Below are 23,518 nucleotides of genomic sequence, written 5' to 3' on the forward strand. Positions count from 1 at the left end.
GCCCTATTCAATGCCCAAAATGCTCTCCGTTGCTGAAAAGACAAAATTACCCTTCGTACCGTCCAAAATTTTCCTTGTAGGGTTGCTGAGTTGCATTAAAGAAGGTCGAAATGGTAAATTGAGGATGGAGATGAAAATAAAGTGGAATAAATGTTTATTTTATTGGGCAAAAAGAGTTTGAAAGGAGGCAATGAACAGCTTCGGTTATTCCCACACAACAACAACAAACAACAACAACTAATAAGGGGCTCTTGGGGAATAGGGAAAAATATATTTAAGAAGCATTATTTTTATTTTTATTTTTTATTTTTTTAAAATTTTTATGGGTTTCGTTTGAATAAAAAACTTTTAACCTTTTCGCAGAGACCCGAGCGTAGTCCTCAGACGTTTTTGTTAAAATAGCGTCAAAGCTAAAGAGTTTGAGTCTCGTTTACGCCAACTGGGTCGTCCTTATTCTAATTTTCCAATCTCTCTCTCTTAACTCATATATACACCCATTACTATAAAAGAAGCCACACTTTCTCTCTGTCTATCACACAATACCCATCTTCTTCCAACTTTTTTTTTGCTTTTTTTGGCCCCCCTCTTTATTTCTAACTGGTACCCTTTTTTCCTTCTTGTTCTTGTTCCCCATCTTGCTCTTCTTGTTGCATCTTCTACTTTTGTTATTTGATATTTCTCTATATGACTTTTAATGGACTATAAAACCTCTACAACCCTTGCTTGAGGTCGTTGCTCAATTGGGTGTAGTTCCAAGTTTGGGTTTTGGGGCTCTGAGTTTTCTTTGTTTTATTTTTTATTTTTTCTTTTTTGGGACTTCCTTTTTGAGGTGCTATTTCATTTAGACAGATGGAAAAGCTTAATTTTGTGAAGAATGGTGAGCTTAGATTGCCTCCTGGTTTTCGTTTCCATCCAACGGATGAAGAGCTTGTTGTTCAGTACTTGAAAAGGAAGGTCTTTTGCTTCCCTTTGCCTGCCTCAATCATTCCTGAAGTTGATGTTTGCAAGTCTGATCCTTGGGATTTGCCAGGTTGGTAGTAAAATTTTCTTACAATTCCTGGAACTTTTTCAAACTAAAATATTTTATAGCTAATTGTAGCAAGAAAAAAAAAAAAAAAAAAAGATGGAAAAAAAAGAGAGAGAGGAAATTTCATTTCTAGAAGCAGAATACAATGCCATGTTACCAAACAGAACTTTGGAAAATCAAAATAGTATTATATTTAAAAGATTGACTAGTGAATTTCTACGAGAAATCGAATATACCAACTAGCTGTTTCTAATGCTTAAGGTTATATGGGGTTTATTTAGGTGATTTGGAACAAGAGAGGTACTTCTTCAGCACTAGGGAAGCCAAGTATCCAAATGGGAACAGATCAAACAGGGCCACAAGTTCTGGTTATTGGAAAGCAACTGGAATAGACAAGCAAATTGCTACTTCCAAGGGAAACCAAGCTGTGGGGATGAAAAAGACTCTGGTTTTTTATAGAGGAAAGCCTCCACATGGATCCAGGACCGATTGGATTATGCATGAATATCGCCTTATCAGTGCTGAAAATAAAGCCTCCAATGGTCCACAAGAAAAGAATTCGACCCAGGTGAGCTTCTGGGTTCTATTACAGAAACTAGAAGATAAAACCCACTTGACCGCTTGAAACTCATTGTATTTGATGATTATAGCATAATTTGCTGATAAATTTTGGTGCTTTTTGTTGTAGAACAATGTGGTGCCGATGGAAAATTGGGTTCTTTGCCGCATATTTTTGAAGAAGAGGGGTAGTAAAAATGAGGATGAACAAGTTCAATCTGGAAATGAAGTGCAAATCATTCGGAAACCCAGAAGTGCTAGGCCAGTTTTCTACGATTTCATGACAAAGGATAGGGCAGATTTGAACCTTGCCCCTTGTTCATCCTCTTCAGGTTCCAGTGGAATCACAGAAGTCTCCTCTAATGAATCGGATGATCATGAAGAAAGCAGTAGTTGCAATAGTTTTCCGTATTTTAGAAGAAAACAGTAGCTAATTAATAAATCCCACTTGATAGCCTCTGTACCAGTAATTGGGTTTTTTTTTTTTTTTTTTTTGGTGTTATTTTCTGGTTATCAAATCAGAATAACCATATAAGAAGAACGAAAAAACAATCCGGTGTTTTTGGTCGTTAAGTTTGGCTTCTCTCTGTATGTGATAGTCAAAGAGAATATGCACAAAAAGAAGAAATCGGCATTAACTTGTACTCTCGGTAATATGGAAGAGAAATGGATGTTTAACAGATGGGTTTTATGTAATTTTGAGTCCAAAGTTTAGCAGCATTTGAACATTCTCTTTTCTAATTAATAAGTATACCCATCATCTATAGGATTATCAAAATTAAAAAAAAAAAAAAAAAAAAAAAAAAAAAGGTATACACATCATAGGTTTGGAGTATTCTTGTGCTTATCATGCAATGGAATTTCATCATCAAAAGGCAGAGTTATTTTCAAGGAAAAAAGATTTGGACGTAAAGAGGGAAGAAAGTAAGAGAACCCATTTGTGCATCTAACATGAACTTTGTCAAAGGCAATTGATTTCGTCTGGGAAAAGAGCATAAGAATAAGAATATGATCTTTTGCGAAATCACGTTGGAACGAGGTTCTCTTTTCTCTTCCTTTGGGAAAAAAGCAGAATCATTCAAAAGAAAAAAAAGAGAAGAAAAACCAGAACCCAATTCCTTATTACTGTTTTCCAAATGGACCAAAAATCTCCAAGAATCCTGATGCTTGCAAACTCCCAACTCAAAATCTTGAAAAACACTCCAAAATCTGTATTGTTGGAAAAATGTCAAAAAAAATTTAGCTGTTCCAAAAGCCAAACATTCTACAAACATTTGTTGGAATTGTCATATCCTAGTATCAGTATTATTTAAGAAAACAGAGAAGAGTAGGTATATATGTTGTCGTAGGAAAACAAAATTAACTAAATTTTGAATCTACAAGACCAGTTGGTGAAAGTAGAGAGACTAGAAATACAGACAGTGGGATTATTTAGGGAAGACAGCTTTTTCATTTTGAGAAGAAAATGAAAATTTTGGGGGTCCCAAGTTTTGAAAACCGATCCATTGCACTATTAAATTCTAGAAAGAATATATGATTTCTTGCCGAGTCCTGTAAGTTTACGTAAACGTTTGCCATAGAAATTAGAATCCAAGAAATTTTTCTTGTTTAAAATATGTAAATATAAAGAAAAATCTTTGGCTAGCTCCGCATCTTCAACGATGTTGATAATCATATATATATATATATATATATTTTTATTTTCACAAGTTCCTTGCAGAAATGAAACGTAGACCCACTTCTCCAAGAAAAATCCTTTTATAGTTTGAATTTGTTGGACAATAAAAAAATAAAATTATCGGCAAAAACTTTTAGTGGCTAGCTAGCTAGAGAAAGATTCCGATCCCAATACCTTCCAACTACTCTTAAACATTGACTTCCGACCAAGTTAAAAACACATATGGTACTTGGTTATATAATATATTTGTACTCACAAAATTGTTACTGTATAATGAACTATAATATCATAATCAAATTACATAAAATTAATGAACATTCACTGCATAATTCGTACAAGCATACACGTGTCGTACATGACAAGGTCGAAAGCCGGCTATTTGGTTGACTAGGCCAGGATCATTAATAAAAATATAATCAGAGGCCAACAATCCAAGTACTTAAAAGCAAATAGTAAGTTCAAAGAATACTTAGTCTCTCTCCATTATTTAAAGAGATTTAGTAAAATATGGTAGAACAAAACCTATAAGGTAGGTTGTCCCCCTAAACAAGCATGGATGTTGATATAATACAGATATAAATATATCATAATAAGCTAATAAAGATAGGTTTAATTTGGGTTGTGGGGCACAAATCAAATAAAAGAGTGCCAAGTGTACAAAAGTCGGCATATAGTAAAGCTCTTGATTATAAGTTTAGTAATGTATAATTGAGGTATTATTATTTGTCATGCCATTAGAGAAAAGAAAAACAAATTTATTATTAACAACAAGATAAAGGGGAAAAAAAAAAAAAAATTGCCGACCACCAGAGTTTCTTGTGACAGTGGTTTAGAGTCCCCTCAAGCTGTAGGAGTTCTTCACGTCACTTTTTTATGTTTTTTTAAATATTTTTATTGTGTAGATTAAAAAAAAAAAAAATCATTTTCATTGATAGAGAAAGAGAGGATTGGATTGGGTTTCGGATTGGTGACTTGGTTGTGAAATTGTCAATCACGTGGGCAGCCCGTCATGACAGACCACACACTCACAGCTCAACTTTTGTAGGCTCACCTGATTAGGTCAATCACATAAAGAAAAAAACTCTTACCTGTCCTAAAATAAATACATATATATAAGGGCAAAATTGGGTCTCTATCAAGTATTTCCTTTATTTTTTGACATTTTCAAAAAAAACATTGCATTGCAGACCGGGAATGTAATTATCAATTATGTAAGTTGACCAGTTCCCAAAAACCAACCACTTTTAAAAAATGCTGTTTTGTTTGGGCAAAATTATGTTTAATCAGGGTTGCTTAGAATCTCTGCAACAAAGACATCTCCAGGAAAATAAAGAAAAAAAAAAATTGTCTTCAAATTCATAAAAAATGGGATAATTTACCCCAAGAAAAAACTAAAATTATAGTTTCGATGTGGACCTTTTCATTTACAACCCGACCAGGCTCTGTATTTGTTGTCAATTTTATATCATCCAATTTCACAGAGTTTAAAAAGGGATCTTAGAAAAAGCTGACAAATCTCAAATAAAAGAGTGTTATGGACTTTTTATTGATGAAATTACTTGTACGAAATTAAAAAATAATGACTCTGTTTGTTGCTCTGCAGCACAGCATGCCCTTTTTCCACACAAACCCTCAAGCCCCAACAGTATTAAAAACAAAAATTCAATACCAAACAATCAAAAGGAGACAGTTGAAATTAATAGGGTCGATTAGATTTCAGGTTTAGTTTCTTAGCTTTTTACAACCTATTTCACAATTTCAATTGCAACTACAGGGTACTTTTCTGATGAAGTGCAAAAATATGCATAGAAAGGTTCTGAACTTTGTTTTTTTTTTTTTTTTTTTTTTTTTTTTTTTTAATATCTCTCTATATTTATTGGGCGGTAGAAAGTGAGACATTTCAACATCCCAGAGATGCATATTTAACATGAAACACGTCACAGTCTGAGATTTTATATTTGCATAAATAACCCATTAGAAGACAAAAAGTACATATTTAGATGAACACACAGATGAGAGAGATGAATTTTATCTTCAATGCGCACATGTAAGAATATGATATGGAAGACAAAGGGATGCGTGTTAAAAGTGTAAACCCTTCAGTAAATGTGCCAAATGGATCTCTCTTACGTTTCTCAGACTTAATGAAAACATATCAAGAGAATAAAAATTATTTGAGGTTGAGAAAATTTTCTTCAATGTCAATATCAGTCTTCTACCTACAGCAGGGACTGAGATGGAGTTTCCAATTAACTTTTTCTTTCGGTGGATTTCGTGTGTTTGTATATTTCATTTCCCCCAAAAAAAAAAAAAAAAAAAAAAAAAAAAAAACTCAGTTGTTTTAAAAATCAAACATGGACCACATCATCTTAAGACAAGATTAAGTATTACCTTTCTTGCAAGAATTTGGATGCAGAAAGATTCTTCTTTATGGAATTTTATATGGTGTTTTAATCAAACCCTTCATAATCACAATAGACCTCTCCTTAGCAATTTGCAGTTTAATAATGAAACCTATGAATGGGGGCACGAAAACCATGATATAAAATCTAAGTTTATGTCGAAAGAAAAATCAATATTAGAATTGACATCACTGAAACTGCATCCACTAACCAAAAACCAGTATATGTTTGAATATTAAAAAATGTAAGACGACCTCGCGGTCAAAATGTCAAATTATAATTTCCTTCGTCTTTAAAGCCTAAATATTGATTATTATTATTATTGTTATTATTATCATTCCATATGTGCTTTTTGTAGTGCTATTTTTCATGTAGTTAGCGCAGGGCTATGGAGGTGATATCAACTTATTTTAGTATCTTTTTTTTTTTTTTTTTAAGGCAAAAAAAAAAAAAAAAAGATACGAAAAGCACTGGTTTTATTTGACATGGCTTTTATTTTGAGCCTCTTTTTCATGGGGCAGAACGCAAAGGCCTTGGTCGCTGGTGGCCTTGTTAGGTGCACTGGTTTTGCCATACAAGTGCAACTTTGCAAAAGTAATAGACAGGTATGATTGAAGTTGCATACACCAAAAAATTATATTGCAAACTGTTGATAGCATTCAGGATTATAATAGAATTTGAAACCATAACTAGAAGCTTTTATCTTAATTAAATGCTCCAAAGAATAATACACTTGACTCTTGTAAATCCTAAACAGTTTAAAAGATCAAAACGGTGCTGAGTTAAAGTCCTAAAGTTTATACCAAACGGTTGAAAAAAGGTTGACAAGGAAAAAAAGGTACTGGAGGGACAATCTCCACCTACTCCTTCCAAGCTTGGCCAATGTTCATACTCCTCATTGGCTATTCATGTTGTCCTTTTCACCGCCAGCAACAGCAGCAGCCCCTGCAGTTTTTGAAGGAGGTGGTTCAGAACATGCCTTCAGAACAGCTTCATTCTGCAAGTAAAAAAGGCAACAAAGAGGAACTCGTCAATTCCCAAATATAAAAAGTAAAATATGCGTGGAGAGGGCCAAAGAGGAGAGTGAATATAAAAGCAAGTTGCACAAGGATAAAATAATGCAAGTCATTATAACTGAAATGAGTGCAATTCTTATATGAAGTGAATCAGCGATATAGAAACTTGACAAACTCAAAATCCAAAAGCCAAATCCGCATATCAACTGCTAAACATTACAATAGAGAGTACTAGGTGAAAACCCTATGTAAAGTCCTTTTATTACAATGGTAGAGATGGGTAGATAGGTTGTTTTGTGACATATTTGTTAAAAACCATGTGTACAAAAAACTACATAACGTTTTAATGCTCTTGAGTTTTTTGGAACCAGAATTGGTAAACCTGCTTTCTAGAACACCATTCAATATGTTTATCTTATATAGCATGAACCCATTTATCACTCTCAAGCACAGTAGACAAAACATAACACAATAATCAAGAGCCGTGTTAAAGAATAAACATTAGAATGAAAAAAGCAACACGCAGTAGCCAAGTTTCACTTCTATAATCATACAGTAAAAATAACGATAATCGACATAGCAAAGATGGGGATAAGGACATATAAAGCATAATCAAACTCTCATATGATACATGAAATTTTTTTGACGACTGAATTCTATTGCAGAATCAAACAAAAAAGTTCCATAGAAAAAATCAGTTTTATTTTCAGGTAATAATACCTAGAAAGCCATATCAAAAATGCCGATGAGGTTGGATCCAACATCTACATCCATTTCCATTATACGAATTGTTTACTTAATTCCAAAAAGAGGACAAACTTACCCCATCCTTCACATATAACAATTCTACACAGAAATCCCCAGCTGTTGCTTTCCTTCCAAAAGCAATTCTGCATACCTTTCTAGGCGCAGTGCAGCTAATTGGGGGAATAAAATCATGGCAACAACTAAAATTCAACTTGCAATACATGTTTACTATAGTAATCCTTCTTAATAGTATCTCTTAAATCGTTTAAGATGTTCGTTCCCCATTTCTCAGCTCTTAACAAAGTAAAAAAGTTAGTATTTTGATGTATATAACAAACATGTATCAGTCCAAAAATCGCACTTTGGAAACTTGGGAAATAGAAAGGGTTTACTGATTGATGATAAAGTGAAATTGTTATGCAAAATAAAGATGCTGTTGATCTAAAACCCTAGCTGAGAGAGGTTTTTCAGCGCTTAAAGTAGATGAGCCAGGTGGGTGGCTTGGTCGTAATTTCAATGAGAAATTGTGTTTGTGCAGAACCCTAAGCGATAAAAAGAGGATGGGAATTGAGAGAGAGAGAGAGAGAGTTTATAAATACCTGCCAAACACGGAGGAGACGCTTCTTGGCGTTGGCTTTACGAGTGGAGGTGAGCTTGATCCTCTTCCATACCAGACCTCCTGAGTCGTGTTTCTTCACTATCTCCATCACTCTCGTCCCCCAAAATGCACCCGCCATTGCTCTTCCTCCCTCGCTGACTCTCTCTCTCTACAGTCTCGCTCCCTCCCTGGGTTGAGGAGGCGATGGAAGAGTCCGTCACCCCCCTATGGGCTTAATTGGGCCCTTTCCTGGATCCTCAAGTCCAGACCCGCCATTTTTAAAACAACTGGGCTTCTTTTTGCACCCCTCCCTTGTAAACCAAATACCCAAAACACCCTAACTTATAATTTTGTCCCCCTTTTTTTCTTTTTTTAATTTCAAATAAAAGTTTTATCACTTATGTAGCATTATTACCTCAAAAGCATAAGTCCATAACCATGCAATTTTCTGACATCGACAATTAATTTCTTCCCCCCCCCCCCCCCCCCCCCCAAAAAAAAAAGGTTATAATGAAAGGTCCTACAACTTCCACTTGAAATAAAAATTTAAATTTAAAAAAAAAAAAAAAAACAAGGGAGAAATTTGTCTTTTAGATTCTTGGTAAGTGGCAATTGCACACTGAACGAGTGTGCAAAGTGACTATGAAAATACCAAATGGATCCAATAAACACTACCTGAGGAAAAGCCCATAATGATTTGGTGAAGGCTGACCAGAGAGCCGACTGGCAGCCCAGTATCAAAATTCCAGTGGTGCATTCGATTTGATTGTGTGTACGAAAGGACAGACAAAAAACGAAACACCTGTAAAGATGTCAGTGAGTTTCTTCGCGGCAAGGGAGCTGAGGCTTAGAAGCCACATGGCGCTACTGATTTACTTACACAACAAACAAATACAAACACCTGGCCAGTCTTCAGAATAAGAAGAGGCAGAGGGACCCTATTATGGATTGTGAGCCAACAGAGAAGAAATCACCGCCAATGCCCCCCAAAGATCTGGCACAGCACATCTAAGTGTAGTAGGACAGGGACACACAAACCTTTTACATCTCTCTCTCTCTCGCGCGCTATATATATCTCTCTGTGTGGAGATTTCTGGTAAAATTGTACAACATCCTCTTACTTGTCACCTCTCAAACGACGCCGCGTCTTGCAGTGCCCACATAAATACATATATCTCAGCTGATTGATTGAGCTTTTGATGAATTCCAATGGAATATTCCTTCCCCTTCTCTCTTCTGTCGTTTCCAATAATTGTTGCCAATTTCACGTGCTTTTTTCTGTCGTCGTCTGGGCAATACTTGATTGCTAGTTTCCCAATCCCACCCTTCAAAGTTCATAAATATATTATATGGTACCGTAGTATAGCAGAGCACTCCTCGCAGTCCACGACCATATTCTAAATTCTTTTGTTTTAACCGTCGCTTCTGTTTAAATCTGTAGAATAGAATAGTTGGTAAAGGAGTTTTGCTGCAGCCAGTACAGCCTCAGAGAAGTAGAGGAGGGGTTTTGGGCGCACGCTAGCGGGGAACCATCAAATCTTGGAGTGGATAAACTCACAAAGGAGTGACGGTGCCACGCTGTGTGCGCCTCAAATGCCTTTCTCTCGCTGATTTCTATTCCATTTTATGCCGCTCTTTATATTATTGTTGGAAGATAAAGAAAAAAGGTAATCAACTACTTTCCTTTCAATTTTTATTTTTAAAAAAAATAAAATAAAAATGAACCCATCACTCCTTTGCTCCAATTGCCATTTTCTGTTTCTTGTTTTTCATTCATTTGCAACGTTAGATTTTAGTAATAACCAAAAATATTTATTTCATATATACATCATATTGTTGTTCAAAAATATATAACATGTAAATACAGTGTCATTATTTAGCTCATTAATACTATATGATTGATATAATGTTAACCATTGACGTTGATGGTGATTTCATGACAGCAAATAGTGGCCAATATGATACTGACTGAATGACTAATCCAGAAAATAATAAAGTAACATACAAAAATAAAAGGTAGCTAGTTTTCACTTTTTCTTTGGTCAGCAGCATAAAAGGGAAACGAAAAGTAGTTGGCATCATAAAATAGTTTTCTTCTGAATGATATTAGCAACTATATATGAATGTATGTTCAAGAGTTTATATGACAGTTAGTGTATTCCTTCTTGCACTGGTTTTTTATTTAGTCAAACTAACAAGGATAATGTAATTATTTATAAACTAATTTTTAAATAAAATAGGCCATTATATAAGTGACATGATTTGTGCAACATTGTGCGCATCAACACTGTGTACATCATATTATATGATGTGACAACAATATTTTTAATTGACCAAAAAACCATAAAGCCGAACACAAACAAATGGAAATTCAGCTGGCATACTTGGAAAGGGGATTCAAGGGTTTCTGAGAATAACATCTCAGCAGGTAAAAGTGAGAGGCTGTGGCACTTGTAATTCCTTGCCACGCTACAAACCAGAATCGATCCAGATTCCACTCTCACCCACCCACCATTTCTATTAGGCGGATAGCGATCTGGGTATTGTGGCATATGGCTATTGGTGTAATTATTTTCTCAATTTCCACATCATGATTTTTTTTCAGATGTGTATTTTGTTGAGGTGTTGCCACGTATTGCTCTTTCTTGTATCACTTTAAGGATTTGATTTCTCTATATGGGCCGTGAACGTGGGCTTTGCGGAAGCCTCGCACAATTTCCGGCGACAGTTTTAACTTGTTCTTTTCCCTTTTTTTTTCCTTTTTTTTTTTTCGTTTGTGGTTATGATTGGAAATTTAGCTAATTGAAGGCTAATGTAGGTATTGTCATATTTAGCATACAATTAGGTAGTTTTCTTTTGTCCATGCTGAGATGATATTTTTTCCAGAATGATTTGACTTTGAATATCCACATCTCTAATATCAAAAATTACTTTTCTTTTTTCAATGTTGGTTGAGTATTTGAAAAATTTTGGTTGAGTATCATATTTATCTTTTCTTGTTAGGAATCTGTTTACCCTCTTTTTTTTTTCCTTTTTTTCTTTTTTAGGTAATTTTGTATCCTGTAGTTTAAGAGAGATTAAACTTTTGTCCAGATATATTAAATTCTAATAGAATTTGTTAAATTTTACCAAATGCAAAACCTAAAAAAAGAACTTAAAAAATAGCTTTTAGAGTAAAAAGTTTAGCGTATGGTAAATTGTGGCGGATCCTCTTAGCATTTAAGAGATTTGGATGAAAATGTTAGTTTTCTAAACTATAGGATATCATATGTAATAAAAAAATAATTTGAATAAATTAAAAAAAAAAAAGGCAAATACAGAAGTTCTTAAAGTGTAACTTTGCTTTAAGTGTATTTGGATTGGAATGAGAAAAAGAAAATAAAATATAAGTTTTATGAGGAGAGGAAACGAAAAAATATAAATATAAATATATATATATATATATATATATATTTATTAATAATTGTTGTTTAAGTTATTAATAATGGAAAGAAAAAGAAATAGTATAAAAGATAATAAATATATTTTATATAATATTGAAAATGTAATTTTGAAATATTAACAAAATTCAATAAAACTTTTATTTTTTCCTTTGTTGCCCTGCCAATTTTTGAAGGAAAATAAGGTTGACTAAAATAAAAAAAATCATTTTTTTCTTTTTCTTTTTAATTAAATTTTATAATTATCTCTAATGGTAGATGTGAATTGTCATCTATATAATATAGAAATTGACATCATATAAATATATATGGTATAAATTTATATAAAATTTCAAAATTATTTTCCAATAATAATGTGTAGAAGCCTGTTTATTACTTACATAAATTTTATCAAGTTTTTTTAATAACTTTTTAAGGAATTTTTTTAAGGAAATTTTATAGTGTTTTACATACTTTTGAAAAACAGACAGTAAAAGTATTTTCAATGATTATATATATTGATAGATTTTTCTTGTCATACGAAAAACTAAGTAATCATTTGAAAAAATTATCTCCAATACATCTGTTTAGATACTAATGTGATAAGAAAGGAAATAGACAATATTAAGGTAGTCCTCTACGGTTAGAAGGTTTGTTAGATATTTTGTAATTTTTTTGACAGCAACATTTTTTTAAAATTTCAATTATTTGAAAGAATTAATAAACGATTTAATTAATTAATAATCCTAAATGTTTATGCTTATTATCATTGAAAAAAAAAATTTAAACTAATTGTGCATTGATGCCATATAGTTTTAGACAATTCATTTTGTACACCATATAAGTTGCAATCCACATTCATTATTGCAATGTTCTCACTTAAATAGTGTTTAAATTTTTTTTTTATTTTTTTTACCACATCAGTTTGACAAAGTTAATAAAAAAAATTGAATGAAGTTTTTTTTTAATTAACTCTTTATTTTGATGTGATAAAAAATTAGGTAAACAAAGTTATTCGAGATGCTTTAATTATTTAAACAAATAATTTAAATCATTTTCTTCCTATGCTATCAATTCAAAATTAATATTAAGAATTTTAAATATCTACAATTTTAATCATTATGAATAAAATGGACTTGTACAAATAGTTAATTTTTTAGTTTGGCTAATTTTTTTATGCCAATAGACTTAATTCAATGGTAAAATTATTAAGAATATACATTTATGGTATAAGTTTCATCAAATCTTATGAAATCATTTTATTTTTAATTAAGAATATATTGTAATTTATTGAAAAACATATATAACGTGATACAATCTTGGTAATAACTTGATAGAGTCGTTAGATAAATAACAGAAACAGAATTAGTTGAGTTATATGACCTATTAATTTCATGCTACATATTCCTGATCTTTCTTAAATGGTATGAATGACCGTACATGAACATAGGGGACCGCATTAGAGTTAGCGTAGGGTAAGTTAATAGCAAAGCGAGCGGGAGAGTGGTCAGGCTGTAAATATATTGTTTTTATTATTTATTTATTTATTTATTTATTTTTGGTGAATTCCAGTGTTACTCCAACCAAACTGGAAAAATGTAAAATGAATTAAGAAAAAGACTTAATTTGGATATTAAAATCAACAAAGAACAATTAGGAAGTTATCCAAAAATATATCCTTTTGCTGGTTTATTCAAAAATATTTTAATGAACAGTCAAAAAAATAAAAAATAGATATCTATTTTACCAAAGTTCTAAATGATAGATAGATTTTTTGTTCTTTTCTTTAAAAAACAAAAGAAGACGCTTTATTTTTAATATAGTTTCAAAAAATCTGGAATTATTGAATATGGTTTTTAGAATAAATAATTTATGTAAATCAAAACAAACCCAATACTTCAAAAAAAATAAAATAAAAATTGCTGTGTGGAAGTTAGGTGCGTAGTACGTACAGTCCGCTCATGGTTAGGTGGAACCGTGGAATATATATATATATATACACACACACATATGATTGTGTCCTCACTTTCTCTGCCTCTTCTCATTTGCTGGTTTTATTTGGGCTAAATACAAATAAATATTTATTATGATTATATACCATAATAGTCGATATTGACATGTTTTTAGGTGGAAGTTACTCAGCTATATATATATATATGATTGTTTCCTCACTATCTCTACCTCTTCTCATCTGCTGGTTTTATTTGGGCTAAACACACATAAATATTTATTATGAGTATATATCATAATAGTCGATATTTACATGTTTTCATATAAATTGTTTTATTTAATACGAAAAGATGGACATTTAATCAATTTAAAAAGTGAAGCCTATAACTTCCTGATCCTTGAACGCCCGCCATTTGACCGCCGGGCAAAGACTTTTATAATGACGAGTATACCCTCACTTCCTCCATTTGTTACACTATTGTCATTAGTGGGAAGTCGGGGAAATGTTTCAATGCCCAAGGACAAATACGTACACAGAAGAAAGACAGTAAACATTAACCAAAGGACAAAAGAAAATTTGAAAAATCCAACCAAAAATAAAAAATAAAAAAATCGACCAAATAGATTTCAGCACCACCCGTTTTGTTTCGATTATTAATTATTTTATTTTGCATTGATTTTATTAAATTATTTATTTTCATGATAGATGTGGAGTAATTTAGATTATATAAAAAAAAAAATATATATATATATATATATAATAATAAGGAAGAAGCGAATGGAGAGAATAATAGTCTGTGAAGTGGCGTAGAATAGTTTCTGTGGGACTACTTCGCCTCCTACCTAACCGCAGCAGTAGTACTTGGTGGAATTTTCATATTTTAATAATATAAATAAATGGTCAAAATTAGAGCGCAATTAAATAAATAAAAGAGCAAAAGAAGTGAAAAGTGGTGACTACTAAAACCCGCATTTTAACATCAAATCGCCGAACCGATCCCTCCCCAAACCTATTGTTCCAGCGTCTATAACCAGGTGGTTCATCTTTCTCTAAATCTGTTTAAGTTTTTATCGTCGGAATTTTCTTTTTCCTTTTGCTTTTCTGATTCGTAGGAAGTTTTGCTATTTTTATTTTTATTTTTTCTTATTTTTGATTCCCGCTTTTTCTCTGTTCTTAGTCCTTGTTATGCTTGATATTTTCTTCGATTCCAGATTTCGGACTTTCTGTGTGGGTTTAGTTACCTCTATTCTTAAATTGCGTGTAAAGAAATGGGCTTTTTTTTTTTTTTTTTTTTTTTTTTTTTTTAATGTTAGTTCACATGTTTTCGCTTTTTCTTCTTCCTCGAGTCTTGGATTTGCTTTTTCCTTTGGTTAAAGTCGGAATAGCTTAGAGATATTTGCTTAATGCATAATCTTGATGGAAGTGATAGAAATGTAGGCTGTGAAAATCGTTGTTGAAGAAAGAAATCTTAGATTCCAAAAAATGAAAAAAAAAAAAAAAGATATATTTTTTAGGTAAATAAATAATAAATATATTTTTTCTTCTCATGTGTTTTTCTCTGCAACACAATACCAGTTGGAGCAAGTGCAATTTGTGCAAGAGAGAAAGGAGAAAGATGTGGGGCGTTATAAGGCAAAAAATGAGCACTGGAAGCTCTTCTGTTCTGGTAGACGAACTGTACTCACCTTGATATTTGGCTTATCATAAACAGACCTCAATATCTTTATTTAAATATTTGATTTTTCGCTAATCTTTTGTATTTCTACTGTTTGTTTATTTGTCTACTTGGTCAGGTTTTGGGCCAGAGAATCCGCCCAGCTGCATGTGCTTTTAGAAATTACTCCTCTCCTGCAAAAGAGGTAACCGAGGCTTGTTTCTGTTGTCCCTTTTTGCTTTACTGTTTTATCACTTTGTTTTGTGCTACTTAGTTCTATTGAATCATGGGTACATTGCTCTTAAAGAAAGCAAATTAACTTACAAATTTTGGGAAACTCATAATCATGCACAGATAAATGTGAGAGAGGCTCTGAACTCTGCACTTGATGAGGAAATGTCTGCTGATCCTACAGTCTTTTTGATGGGTGAAGAGGTGGGAAAATATAGTAGAATTTATTTTCTAATCTAGATCTTTGCTCTTATTATTATTATTGTTGTTGTTGTGCTTTTATTTTATTTATTTACTTATTTATTTTTTTGTATATGCAGGTTGGGGAATATCAGGGTGCATACAAGGTTAGACTTATTGGATTGTAATTTTCTATCTTCTTAAAAGCAACTTTATGGAACTTATACATTTGCCTGATTGTTTGCTTTTACTCTCTATCTTGTATAGATATCTAAAGGGCTTTTGGATAAATATGGCCCTGAGCGGGTCCTGGATACACCAATTACAGAGGTTATTCTCATTACTGGAAATGCTTGTATTGATTTTCTAGTTCTTTTGTATGCTCCTGATTGTTGTGTAAATTATTACCCCACTCAATGACTTGATTAAGGTTTTTGTTGTTGTTATACTGAACTTATAGTTGCAAAGGAAGAAGAAGAGGTTATTCCTGCTTACTAAATTTGGTTAAAGTTGTGCATAACCTCACTTGTTTTGTATAATCCATGCAGGCTGGGTTTACTGGGATAGGAGTTGGTGCTGCATACCATGGCTTGAAGCCAGTTGTGGAGTTTATGACATTTAACTTCTCTATGCAGGTTTGTGCATTTATCTTTAGGATATGATTTTGCCTTGTGCTTGTTGGTTTTCAATCTATCAGTCTATCAGTCTAAGAATGTAGGTGTTGCTTCCAATATTAGAAGAGTTCGATAGTTTTAAGCAGAAGCTCTTGCTTCAGTGTAGATTTCTTGTTTGTGGCTACTTAAAGTCACTGTTGTGAACTCAGTTATGTTATGTGCTGTAGGCAATTGACCACATCATTAATTCTGCTGCAAAATCAAATTATATGTCTGCTGGCCAACTATCTGTGCCTATTGTCTTCAGAGGTCCAAATGGGGCTGCTGCTGGAGTTGGCGCTCAGCACTCTCAAGTATTACTCTACCTGCTATGCCTCGTTATTTTTCATGCTGCTCTCTTGATTTGATGATATCTACTCTGTGTGCTGCTCCTATATGCTTCAATTCTTGATATATATGGAGATAATATTCAACAATTGCAAACATGTTCATATGCAGTGTTATGCATCATGGTATGCTTCATGTCCTGGATTGAAAGTAGTGGCTCCGTATTCATCTGAGGATGCTCGTGGGTTGTTGAAAGCTGCCATAAGGGACCCTGATCCTGTTGTTGTGCTTGAAAATGAGTTGCTGTAAGTAATTCACTGCATCTGATCGTGGTGTGTGAGTTGTTGATCATATATTAAGCGTTGTTGATTGGTGTAATTCAATGCTGCAGATATGGTGAATCATTCCCTGTTTCGGCTGAAGTTCTTGATTCCAGTTTTTGCCTTCCAATAGGGAAAGCTAAGGTGATTGCTGAAGCTTAATGAAATTTACATGCAAGATTTTGTTGATTTTACTCTTGCATCACAATGTTGTACTCCTGATATGAGTGACATCAACCTTATAATAAAACTTAAACACAGATTGAGAGAGAAGGAAAAGATGTGACTATTACAGCTTTCTCAAAAATGGTGGGCTATGCCATCAAGGTTTGTCTGTCTTTCCTATCTTTTAATTATCTGGATATGGTATGGGTGATAATTGTATTTAGCAGGCAGTAGGTTTACATGGCAGGTATAGGCTGAATCTTATATATAATATTTAATAGTTGTCCAATGCAGTCAAAGAGGTAATATTGCACAAGGCATTATGGTTTTTTGACAGTAGAAACTGCGTTTAGAAAAAAAAAAAATTTATACTTATGGGCTTCTACTATTTATCATGTTTGATGTTGCCAATATGCTTGCCTAGTGACTCAATTGCCATGCAAAATATGGCATTCTCCTGTTTTCCCAGATGCAAGTGTGAATTTTATATCAGTATGGATCAAAATGATGTGTGTGGTGCTTTTAATTATTTGTTGTTTCTTTTGTATTTCTCTCCTCTAACTGGGAGTAATTTTATGGTTTGATGTTTAGGCTGCTGAAATACTTGCAAAGGAAGGAATCAGTGCTGAGGTAAATTGATGTTGTTGGTAACAAGATGATATTCTTTATCCTATTTTATGGAGATGATAATGAATGTTCTTCTACATAGGTCATTAATTTGCGGTCCATTCGGCCACTGGATAGAGCCACAATAAATGCTTCGGTCCGGAAAACCAACAGACTAGTAACCGTTGAAGAAGGGTTTCCTCAGCATGGTGTTGGTGCTGAAATCTGGTTTGTCTCTTGGCACCAATGCATCTATCCATTTGATTAAAATTTTCACCATCAAGCTGTGATACTGATTTATTAATTTTTTATTTTTTATTTTTTATTTTTTTGAAAATAGCACATCGGTTATTGAGGACAGCTTTGGTTATCTTGATGCACCAGTTGAGAGGATTGCTGGGGCTGATGTTCCTATGCCTTATGCCGCTAATCTCGAGAGGTTGGCTGTTCCACAGGTGAATACTTTATCCTTTTAACACTTTGATTGTCTTCTAACTATTTTATTGTAAATTGCATGCCTTCCACTTGAGCCAAGATTTTACTGTTGGTCTCACAGTCTTTGGGTTGGTCAGTATGTGTCATAGCTATTTGGCTGATGGATCTACTATCAGTATTTGTTGTTATTAGTTTCTTGTTCTTGGTTGATGGTGGTAATATAATTTATCCTTTCAGTTGTTAATTTGTGGTTCTTGGTAAATGCTTTGTATAGATTGAAGATATCGTTCGCGCAGCCAAGAGAGCATGCTACAGAGCTGAGTCAGTGGCTTCAACTGCTTAATTTTACCAGTTTGATCCAGAGCTTCTCCAAATCCTGGTATGTTAGTCAATCTCTCTTGCCTTTTTGATGTTAGACTGGAATGAGCTTCGCAAATTCGATGGAGATTGTTGTTGGACTAAGTTGCTCTTTCGGTTAGGTGGGTTTCTAATACATGTAATTGCTGGATCTTTTCAGGATATTTTTAAAGAATGTACATTATTTCTCTTCGCATTGCACGTGGAGAGGAACCGCTTGTCAAATAACTTGGAGAACATTGACGTTGAGAGATAAAAGTTGGTGGCTCTGTTTTGTCGTTTATATTTGGCTGTCAACATGAAAACTATGCTTACTTGTAGGCAGCGATTTTTCCAAAAGTTATTTACTGGAATTTCTACTCGCTGCATTGTCTCCCTGTGAAGGTGAATAATGCTGTTTTGAGTGATTGGCTTCTGATTTTTGTTTGATTTTGAGACTTCTGTAGTTAGAAAATGCCTGATTGATGTATTTGCACACGGGATCTAAGTCGTTGGAACGGAAGCACAATAAGAGAAATAAATGATAGCAAACGGAAAAAGAAAATAATTACAAACGATGCATTTGAAATTTGATGAAACAATACTAGTTAAGCAATTTTCTGGATAAAGATGCATTAATACTTTGTTCTCAATACTAGCATCACATTGTCTTACAATTAGTTGGATTTTGGTAGATGAATATTGGAATAAAGAACTCCATACGGTGATATTGTGGGGATTCTTAAAGATTCCCATATGGTGGTCGCCAAAAGTCTAAAGCAAACATCGAATACAATTTAATATTTTAATATTTTTAACCTCTAGTCAATGAAATGTTCGTTGGTCGGAGATTGCTTTTTGGTAGTAGGCTCATTCTGGGCCAATCAAAATCTTGGAAGGAACCCTACTGTTTGACTGGTAGTGGTGCCTGAATTTCCACTGGAGTAGCTTATAATAAGTAGAAATTTCCGCGCTTACCATTATTTTTCGGTTCAATGCTTACCATTATGAATTATCAATCATATGATTTTTGACTTGTCATGCAACTTGGAAGTTGTTTGTATCTCTCTTCAAGGTAAAATTTTTGTTTATATTTTATCTTCAAGAGAAAACCTTTTCATGTAACAGATACGTAAATGATGTCGTATTGCAGAAGTGACAAGACAGCTTGGGCATTCTAACAAAATCCAAACTCACTGAACTGAAGAATGGAGTTATCTTTAACATTAATATCTCTTGCATTTTCCCCAAAAAAAAGAAAAAAAAAAAAGGGAACTTACATGGTAAATTCATGCAATTCCTCTGCTGATACTACAGATTATTTTCATAAATCCGTGCAAGTTTGATATTATTACTGGCGCTCTACATTATTCTTCTTCTTTATTTCGAAATTTCAAATCTATAAATCATTTTTTATAAATTAGGGTTTACTTCATCAAATAAAATTGGGTCTGATAAATAATAGATTAACCATATACGTATATTTTTATACTTGACGTATAATATATATGTTCTTGTTCCATCGTACGTTTGCATATTTCTACGTGTATATATTATTTTTTGTTTGCACTTATACCTACTCTTCTGATAGCTGACTGGTTATTGTTTAAGTTTTTTTAATGTTCACAATTTTCCACCAATAATAACATACATTCATAATCTGTGTTGTATTGGTTTAGAACGTTGAACTTGACGGTTTTAATAAGGAGGGTCATGCCTATATAGGCTATATTGAACTTTAATAAATCACAAATTGTGAAAATCATTTTCGTCATGAAAATAATTGTGAGCGTGTCGGTCCAAATATATTTTATAGCTTTGGATTATAAGGATCTCATATTGCAGCTGGTTGGTATATTTTTTCCACATTGAAACAAAATGTTCAGCTGGTTCCTCTTGATGTGCTGAAATTCAATACTTAATTTTGAGACAATATACGGAGCATAGCGGGCGCAATAAAAGAAAGTTACAAAAGAAGGATTTGGAATTTGATATTGAAACAGTCCTAGCTAGCCAGTTAAGTTATTTTGAGTTCATGATCGAAATATGCTGATGACACACTGGTTAAGCACTAGTCAGTTGAAATATGTATATTAGCGTTCCTTGTTCTCAATTTGAGTATCATATATATAAACTTCTATGTAGATATATGGATATAGTATATGAATATTGAATAATGAACTCCACGCAAGGCAATTATGAGTTTTCTTCAAGAGTTCCGTATGGTGTGGCTGCCATGGGTAGTCTATAAGGCAAACATCATATGGGACAAGACAGCATGCAGATTGTAACATAATCCAAACCCACTGATGTGAAGAAATAATGGACGTCTGTGGTCTTAAACATTAATATGACAGCTTGCATAATTGCATTCCCCCACCACCCCCACACACCACCCCCACCCCCCCCCCCCCCCCCCCCCCCCCCAACACACACAACCAAAAAAAAAAAAAAAAAAAAAGGAATGCAGAGAAAGGAGTGAGGCACTTAATTGGTAAATTCATGTAAATCCCTCTGCTGATATAGCAGATTATTTTATAAATCCGTACAACTTTGATGTTATTCTGTACTGCTGATGCATGCATGTTTCTATCAAACCATGGATTCAAGGCCTAGGAGATGGTGGAACCGCTCGTGGAGGCGGTGGAGGACTTCATGGTCGGCCACTTTCAGCCTCGATGGAAACTAGCTTTTCTGTATAAAAGCCTTTGCATAACAAAATTACGAATTATGATAAGCTTAAAATAAATTTCAAATGAAATAATAGAAAATTTATTATATCCTCCTATTCCTATATATGTTAGTACCATTTTCATAATCTACCATCATAGTTAAATCGCGTCTCCACTCCGTCAGCATGACCCTCTTAATGTTGTTTTTTTTTTTTTTTTTTTTTTTTTTTTGGGTTGTAATTAAATATGAACCTCGTAATGCTATGATTAGAAAAATATCTCTATGTTTTGGCTAAATATGTGTATATATATATATATATATCCAATTCAAAACAGAAAATTAATATATAAACTTGCCTGCAGTAAAACCCATGGTCTTAGAGAGCAGAATAATGTAAAGCGCCAGAAGAGCAAAACTTAGGAGGCGGTTGTTTACTTTGATTATGGCCATGGTGATGGTGGTGCAATGTCAGAATATAAAGATGAAATAATTAAAGGCCTTTATATAAGCATATATTTCTTCTTTGGATCGTAATTTCAAATCATAAATCATTTCCTATATGTTACGATTTGCTATATGTCAAACGAATGAGGCTATTAGATAATAGATGGCCATTTTTTATTTTTTTATTTTTTCATTTGAGGTAGTTTGCATACCTACTCTTCTGATAGCTGCTCGAGTGGTTTTTTAACTTTTTATAATTCTCACTATATATTTTCCCCCAATTAATCTCTATACTTATTTATTTATAGCTTTCACTTAGGTCCCTCTCTTTGGTACAGTCAAGTGGTAAAAACATTTTTGTCAGTCAATAAAATTTACCTTCCAATTTCCACCCAACTATTAAAAAAAGAAAAAAGAAAAAAAAAGGTATTGGTTAGGAAAAAGAATATGCTATTCAACATAATTTGAGTTGTATGTTGGTTCAGAACATTGAACCCGTCAATCCTCATAAAGATGGCCATGCTTATTTTGAACTTTAATGAATCAAAACTGCGCTGAAAAACATTTTTATTATGAAAACATATGTCAGGTTGGTGGTCCAATCCAACTATGAAAATTTAGAGCTTTGGGTTACTAGGCTCTTATATATATGGCTTTGGTATTTTTTTGCAACATTAATTGAACCATATATAAATTTCAGCATGTTCCACCTGGTGCATCCTTCGTTTTGGGTACATATTTTGAGCCAATGGTTGGACTTTGGAACATAGTGGGTGCGATAAACACGTTGGATTTGCTATGACTTTGATGACATCCATAGTCATAAAACAAAAAACATTGAAAATGAAACATATATAGTATATAATATATAGTGGGAGCGGATCTTTGCTTGATGGAATTTGCCTAAGAATTTTATCGATGTTTCATAACAACATACAGCTATTTGAGGTTAAGAGAGCAGCCTCTAGAAGTGATCATTTGACAAAGACTATATATATATATATATATATATATATATAAATAGATCATTTAAGGAATTACAATAACAATAATATGAATAATAATAATACTCGAAAAAGAAGAAACTTGTAGATAAAGGAACACGCTTTCTTGAGTCTTGACCATAGAAAGTCTTCATATGCTTGTTTCCAACTATTTTCTTGTGGTCCTTTTTTTTTTTTTTTGTTTTTTTTAATTTTATTTCTTACAAGGGACGTTTCAATCTACTTTCTGTATTTCTAATGTTTATGACATTTAGGTCTCTGACTTGTGCCTCATGCATTATTAACTTTGACGCCGTAATTTGGGAATATATTTGCTGTACAGAATACTAATTTTCTTTTATGTGAGAATATTTTATGTTTAATATCATTCTACATTGATGAGTATTGATGATTTTGTTGGTCAAAATTTCTTCATTTTATTTCCATGTATGTAACTAATTACCTAATTAATTAATTACAAATTCATAATCAAATCATGAGATATAATATTGCTAGGCAGCTTCTGTCGTAAGACCTTTTTTTGTTTTTGGGGAAAAACGTGTCCTAGTGATATGTTTCAAACTTTCAATCTCTCAGAAATGGCCGAAATTATCAACTGGATCCCGCCCTATTTAATTGACGAAATTTAGATTTGATCTGAATATTAAAATTTACATACATGTAGTCCAACTCTTTCAATCCTCTCACTTTTTAGTCTACAGTGGATTCAAATTACCGAACCAAAAACAATTTAAAACCCCTGTCAAAATAATAATTCTTTATTACATCTAGCTTAAATTTAATATTCGGGCTAATTAATTATATTTAGATATTTAATTCATTGTTGCCCTTTTGTTCCCTTGACCGGTAGTACCTTGACCGTGAGAAAACTTTGAACCTAACATTCATATGCACAACTATTTTCCTTTTTTTTTTTTTTTTGGAGGAATTATGTTCCTAATTATCAATTTTTTTTTATTTACATTAATTGTCCCAAGTCGGTTTATGTTGTTTACTAGACTTTAGATAAAGAGTACACCACCAAATTAAAAATAATTAGAAAGTCAAAAAAAAAAAAAAAAAGGGGGAGACACGCACAGACAGTTCCATAAAATAATCATAAAAGAAACGTGGCAGAGCTCTACAAGAAGACG

At 33.0% G+C, this 23,518-nt stretch overlaps 3 protein-coding genes across 4 annotated transcripts; 2 read left to right on the forward strand and 1 right to left on the reverse strand.

The window, feature by feature from the left end:
• The first annotated feature begins 518 nt into the window (after positions 1–518).
• LOC107435239 (NAC domain-containing protein 83) lies at positions 519–2,281 on the forward strand. The gene is made up of 3 exons (XM_016046800.4): positions 519–1,030; positions 1,309–1,595; positions 1,716–2,281. Exons 1-3 carry the CDS (start codon positions 850–852, stop codon positions 2,013–2,015), a joined length of 768 nt encoding a protein of 255 aa, XP_015902286.2. The 5' UTR covers positions 519–849; the 3' UTR covers positions 2,016–2,281.
• A 4,018-nt stretch (positions 2,282–6,299) lies between these two features.
• LOC107435231 (uncharacterized) lies at positions 6,300–8,315 on the reverse strand. The gene is made up of 2 exons (XM_016046792.4): positions 8,028–8,315; positions 6,300–6,662 (listed from the first exon to the last, which is right to left on the reverse strand). The coding sequence occupies exons 1-2, from the start codon at positions 8,163–8,165 to the stop codon at positions 6,561–6,563; spliced, it is 240 nt and encodes a 79-aa protein (XP_015902278.1). The 5' UTR covers positions 8,166–8,315; the 3' UTR covers positions 6,300–6,560.
• A 1,176-nt stretch (positions 8,316–9,491) lies between these two features.
• LOC107435245 (pyruvate dehydrogenase E1 component subunit beta-1, mitochondrial) lies at positions 9,492–18,714 on the forward strand. 2 transcript variants are annotated; one of them, XM_048462939.2, is made up of 16 exons: positions 9,492–9,693; positions 14,972–15,062; positions 15,190–15,255; positions 15,405–15,485; positions 15,602–15,628; positions 15,729–15,791; positions 16,010–16,096; positions 16,303–16,428; positions 16,574–16,707; positions 16,794–16,866; positions 16,984–17,049; positions 17,479–17,517; positions 17,597–17,721; positions 17,834–17,948; positions 18,203–18,307; positions 18,446–18,714. In XM_048462939.2, exons 1-15 carry the CDS (start codon positions 9,653–9,655, stop codon positions 18,269–18,271), a joined length of 1,203 nt encoding a protein of 400 aa, XP_048318896.1. In that variant the 5' UTR covers positions 9,492–9,652; the 3' UTR covers positions 18,272–18,307; positions 18,446–18,714. The 2 variants fall into 2 exon arrangements, with proteins under 2 accessions (XP_048318896.1, XP_015902296.1); XM_016046810.4 differs by lacking the exon at positions 9,492–9,693 and adding an exon at positions 14,272–14,430.
• The last annotated feature ends 4,804 nt before the right edge of the window (positions 18,715–23,518 follow it).

Source organism: Ziziphus jujuba, chromosome 12, assembly GCF_031755915.1.
Source record: "Ziziphus jujuba cultivar Dongzao chromosome 12, ASM3175591v1".
NCBI lineage: Eukaryota > Viridiplantae > Streptophyta > Magnoliopsida > Rosales > Rhamnaceae > Ziziphus > Ziziphus jujuba.